Below are 5,995 nucleotides of genomic sequence, written 5' to 3'. Positions count from 1 at the left end.
CAGGTAAGAGGGACAAACAGGAAAGCCCTGTTTCTCTCTCTCTAAAGAATGTGTAAATGCTGGTTGGTTATTTGGTGTGTCCGTTAAAACACCTCCAATGTTCTAGCGACCTGCTGGAAGAACATCAGCTGCTGAACCAGGCTCTCAGGAACAAAGTGTCTAACTCCTCACAAATCTTTCATTCATCTTTCAAAAAACACATAACACACGCACACACACACACACACACACACACACACACACACAAAATAACACCCAACACACCACACCCACACACACACACACACACTCACACACACATAACCCACACATGCACACACACACACACACACACACACACCCACACACACACACACAAAACAAAAACACCCACCCACACACACACACACACACATCACACACAAAAAACAGACCTGCCTCTGTGTCTCTCACCACAAGCAAACACACACAAACACACACACACACACACCACACACACACACACACACACACACACACCACACACACACACACACACACCACACACACACACACACACACACACACACACACACATTCACACACATAACTACACACACACACAACACAAACACACACACAAAAACAGACAGACACACACACAGACACAAACACCCACATACACACACACCCACACACATGGAAGGGAGCAGGCAGTGAAGGGAGCGTGATAGAGTGAGCAGGGCAACGGGGGTGGTGTACATTCAGTGGTCAGCGCGGAGGTGATGGACTATTTGCGGCCGGACCCTGCACTGTGAAATATCACCTAATCTCAACAATGGCCCTCTGCTGAAGGAGGACCCCCCGCCCCCCCCCCGCCCCCCCCCCCAAGGGCTGACAAGCCAAGGGAAGGTGCCTTTCTGAAACGGGGCCCTGAACGTTGCTATGGTGATGCCTGTCAACCGGGAAGTCCTTCACAGGCCAAGCGAGTGGTGAGAGAGGCAGAGAGAGAGGGAGAGAGAGAGAGCAACAGTGCTAACAGTCCGGTGAACAACACGTTAGGTTGTGTACTCTGAGAGTTGCTTAGCGCTGTGGAGCCGTTACTTCTGGGCTGTTCTTCGGTGAGTTGCACATTTTACTGTACAACTGCAATCTTTTATGACGCTGTTGTAATCTGTGATCTGTGTTTTTTAAACGTTTATTGGACAGCTGGTTGAGCAACATGACAGACTACCAGGGGCTTCATGAAAGATTCTCAGGATTAGAGGTCTTTCCCAGACATTCACATCAGTACCGATGAGAAATAGGAACAGTGAGCGTCAAGTTAACCCAAGTGCACTTGACCTAAGTCCTTACTTAGCCCTGCTCTTCTGTGCCGCTGCTCTGCATGCTGAAACTGTCCTTCAGGGCGAGAGATCCTATTCAACTCTGGCTTCATGTCAACGTCAGAAGTCTCCTACATGGGAAGATTCCTCTCTTACAGCAGGGACAAGGTACGGACATTTTTTTGTGTGTGTTTTCTCTGCAACTGAATCGGAAGTCCTGCACAATGGTTCTGTTCTGCAAAGATGCAGGCAGCTGGGTTCTCTGCTCTAACTCATCCAGCGGAGAGGTGTGCACCAACACTGACTCCGATAGGGACACCGCCCCATGGCCCACGATGGCAGGCCAACCATCACTAAGAGACTGTCATCACGAATCCCACACTCTGCTCTGATTGCCTTTGTGACATTAGCAAAGGTCCCCCCGCCCAACCTCATAGATCTCCCCAGGCGACCGCCATCTCCCCTATGCATGATGACAGGCGTACAGGCGCTGTGGTTTGTCACACATCGGTTTCCAGATCAGAACTAGGACTGTATGGTGATAATAACAACACCGATACAGTAGTTGAAACTAGTGTGAGCCGTGAATCTCACTTCCCCTGTGTCCTGCGGCCGCGCCCTAGACAGGTGATGTACAGAGATAGCCAAGCAGAGCGCTCCCTCTCTGCGTCTTCATTGACAAGGAGTTCCTGGACTCCAACACCCCCGACGCCCCCTCCCTGTGACTGAGCGATCGCCATACAAGGAGGTGAAATAGTTCCCCGCTGATAAATGTGCGTATCCCCCCAATAACTACGCCCAATCACACTGTTGCTGCTCCAAGGCCTTGTATGGTGTCTCCATCTCCTTGTTCACACGTCTGCCAAGCTTCACACGGCGGGCCAGGAAGGAGACCGGGATCGACCCCCAATGGCCGCCCCCTCTCTCCTCTCTCTCCCTCTCTCTCTCCTCTCCCCTTGCTCCCCTCTCTCCTCTCTCTCTCGTCTTCGCTCCTCTCTCTCCCCTCGCTCCCTCGCTCCCCTTTCTCCCCTCTCTCCCCTCTCTCTCCTTTCTCTCTCTCTCTCCTCTCTCTCTCTCTCTCCTCTCTCCCCTTGATCCCCTCTCTCCTCTCTCTCCCTCTCCCCTCTCTCTTCCCTCCCTCCCTCTCTCTCCCCCCTCACCCATCTCTCCCCTCTCGCCCTGCGTGCTTGCTCACTGACTCACCGCTACATTTTCAAGTTTCCTCGTTATTTGGGCCAGGTTTGTTTGTGATTACACTCTGTATTCGGTCAGGTGATTTATTTAAATGTTTTCAGTTTTATGAGGTTCTTATGTAACTCATCGGGAGAGACATGGCGTGCCGGGTTTTGATTAGACGATTAAATATCCCAGATGTCAGCCAGGGATTGGTCCTCATGAGAACAGGTCAAAGAAGGATCTCAATGTGTTGACTTTAGCTTGACAACTCTGTCATTTAATATTTCCGTAGAAGTCAAACTACACAACAGTTGGTGAGAACAATCGTGTCCTGGCTGGAGGAATAAAGTATATGGCCGGGACTTGGAACCCCTTGGAACCCACCGCGGTTTACTGCCTTATCCGGTCAATTATTAACACGGCTGGTCTGCTTGTTACAACCCCGCACAATATTACAGAAAACGTTAGATAACACAGTCAACCGTTTTAATTCATGTTCACTTCAAGGATATTGTGTGATCTAAGTCGTCAGTGTGTTACCATGAAGTAATCACTCGTTTTGATAAATCTGCCAGCAGCTTATTGCTTCCTCTGACCAGAGATCAGTATATCATTTCCTGCTGCTTTGAGAGTGGACACTGCAGCTGACAGGAGGTCAGGGGTTTCTACTGCTGTGACTCTGACGGTTATTCATTAAACTGACCTCACGGTTGTCTTGGAGGTATTCTTTCCGAGACAGAACAATGCCAGCCGCTCTGTTTCTCTCGCAGGGCAGAGAGAGGTCATCTCAGGCCAGCCCCCCAGCCTCATAAAGACTCTGTGCACCCCCTTCTCTCGGACTATACCGGGGCGGGTTAGAACGGGGAGACTGGAGGGTAGTGGGTATAAATCACACAACATCCCAAGAAAAGTCCCGGTGCTAAGAAGTTCTCAGCTCTCAGCCCAGAACCGAATGGAGCCGATATAGCCATCGCTAACTGCTACATCTACCGCTCTCCAAGAAAAAAACAGGTTAACGGATCAAATGCTTGTCTTTGACATCAGACACACACTTGTTTTCATTCTTCCCCGGACTAAGGCTCGCACACATGCTGCTATTCAGAGGGACGGAAGCCTCCCATTGATTTCCCAGGATCCACCAGGGTGTGGTGGGGTTTCGCTGGCCTGCTGCTGCAGCTGTTGACTGACTCAGCAGCCACAACTCTTCCACCCAGAATCCCATGGTTCCTCATTCACTGTAAACCCACTCCCCCGTGACGAGATGTCCGGTCTGCAGAGTAACATAGCTCTGCAACAAGGCCATTACTCACCAAGGGTCTGTCCCCTCAATGAGGACGGAGACCAGCATGGTGGAGCAGTGTATGTGCTGTGAGTTGTACTCAGTGGATCAGGGCATCAGGGCTAGCTTTAGAGTCTGACGCTGAATGGGCCTCTTAATAGGCAGGGGAGAGAAGCCCCCTCTGAGTCCTCTGTTTGCATGGGTCCTCGATGACTGTTGGGTATCTACTGTGTGAAAAGTCACCGAAGACCTTCCTTTATTTACTGAGATAAGGACCACAGGAAATGACAGCCATCCTCTGCGATTTAGAGAAGAGAGTTGTATTCATGTAAGATATTTGGCATGACGATGCATATTCGTTCAGCTAATCCAACTATCTGGCATAAAGAGAGTTTAAAGTATAGAACATGTAAGGGATAGATATTGGTACAGGAATATTGTAAAGCAGTATTTGCACTGGTCGTATTGCCATATGAATGAATGGTACAGACCCCCCATGCATAGGCTTTAGGCTGTTGCTAAAGAGGCAGGAGTCAGGCAGGAATGCATCTGCTGCAAACTCCTGCGAGACCTGTTGATCTCCTTTGGGAATTCAGATATCTACGCAGATTTTCCCTTATTAGGCAGAATGTTTCGCGTGGAATATTTACAGACACATAGAAGGATTTCCGTGTAAGATATTTAATCCAGCCATAAAGACACGTTGATACCATAAAGAGGCATGTTTGGATGTACTCCTCCACTTGAATGCCAGTGCTGTAGAACTGACCATATTTTAACAATCTGTAAAAGATTGGAATACTCGAACCAAGTGAATCATTCATTGTATTCTACATCCGTTTCCCGGGTCTGATGTTCTGAATGAGGTTATTTAATCCAGTCAAAGGCTAGAAAGAGAGAGATAGATACAAATGTCCCTACATCTGATATTATTGGATGTCTGACCATGCAAGAACATATGGGACTCGCCAGACACACATTCTCCTGTATTCATTTTTTATGTCAAAGCTGTGTCACGACATTTGTGCTGTCCATGTCTCTACATGCCTGAATTACATTATGTCATGTATTTTCTCTCTGGTAATAATGGACGTTATGACATTTAACTGACACAGTGACGGCATCTATGCAACATCTTTCATTTGCTGTTAGCTGGGAGCCTGAGGGCAGCAGTGTGTGCAAGAACGGAAAAAAGCTCCTTTGTTTGCCCTTTGGGAGTTTCCTACTGGGGTGAGTGTGTTGGCCAAGGCTGCTCGTTTTAAATGCTGTGAAGTACAAAAGTTGAATGTGTTGTGACTAGCAAGATAGGCTTATTAGAGTGACAGACTCCAACAGTGTCCATACATTCGTGGGTGGATTATCAGATGTCAAACTGCTTCATTGAAACCTTGAGCTGTTGTATTGAGTGAGTAGTGAGGACTTTGGGAATGCCAACCGGTGCCCCTCTTGTTTTGTATTAAACACGGTGCTGATAAGGTTGTGCAGACTCAGATATGGGTGACTTCGCTGTTACGTAACCTTTACTGATCCTCTCACCACATAAACTCCATGTTTAGTTTTATAAAGAAATATGTGCACATGATCTTTAGTTTGGTTTGGTTTGGTTAAGTTTGGTGCGTATTGTTTTTGCCTGCTTTAATATAGTGCATGCCTCCATGATCACGTTTGCAGTAAGGCCCACATGATGAACTCATCAGTTATCGGAGAACCCTACTGGTCAGTGTTCAGCCTGTTCTCAGCCCCGCTTGGTTCCTACGTTGTGGATGGACCTGTAAATCGAGAGCCTCATATTGTTCCTACGTTTCATCTCAACCCTCTACTTGATCCTATAGATTACAAGTTCCTGCACCTTTTTACTCACTGCCCTTAACGACAGATAAAAAACATGTCTCTTGTGCTCCAGGGATTCTTTCACAGAGTCCTAAAATGGAAAATAATATGCCGGCTTGGGCTAACAATCATTTGTTCCAGGAGGAAAGCAGAGACCAGCGATCTGGGCTTGCAGTTGTACAGTGGCCGGTCTGGGTGTTTCCATGGTGACTCTGTTATGACAGGATCTTAACTGTGAGTGGAAACGACTTCCCTCGTAACAGACCTCCATGCTCATGATGCCAAAGCACAACATCCTAATCAGGTTATCCAAGGTGCTGTTGATCAAGGGCTGAGCTCACTGCTAACAGTGGCTGATTTCCTCTATCTCAGTCTCCCTGTCTCTCTCACTCCCTTCTGTCATCCATTCCAGAGGAAAGTGTGGCAG

The 5,995-nt window shown here is 48.2% G+C and overlaps 2 protein-coding genes across 8 annotated transcripts in view; one reads left to right on the top strand and one right to left on the bottom strand.

Annotated features, from left to right (window-relative positions):
* inpp5l (inositol polyphosphate-5-phosphatase L) overlaps positions 1-4,240 on the bottom strand; it is a 14,191-nt gene extending 9,951 nt beyond the window's left edge. Inside the window, exon 1 of the mRNA XM_060053502.1 lies at positions 4,169-4,240. Within this exon, the coding sequence (XP_059909485.1) occupies positions 4,169-4,240 (72 nt within the window). The remainder of the gene's footprint in view (positions 1-4,168) is intronic.
* sorbs3 (sorbin and SH3 domain containing 3) overlaps positions 526-5,995 on the top strand; it is a 26,654-nt gene continuing 21,184 nt past the window's right edge. For 6 of the 7 annotated variants that reach the window (XR_009526325.1, XM_060054920.1, XM_060054918.1 and 3 more), the window contains exon 1: positions 526-1,079. The gene's annotated coding sequence lies outside the window, so the exon portion shown is untranslated. Of the gene's footprint in view, positions 1,080-4,997; positions 5,803-5,995 lie in introns of those variants that run through there. The other variant, XM_060054917.1, reaches the window with a different exon arrangement.

This window comes from Gadus macrocephalus, chromosome 6 (genome assembly GCF_031168955.1).
Source record: "Gadus macrocephalus chromosome 6, ASM3116895v1".
NCBI lineage: Eukaryota > Metazoa > Chordata > Actinopteri > Gadiformes > Gadidae > Gadus > Gadus macrocephalus.
The sequence above is the reverse complement of the archived record's forward strand: the minus strand, read 5'-3'. Positions and strand labels throughout refer to the sequence as shown.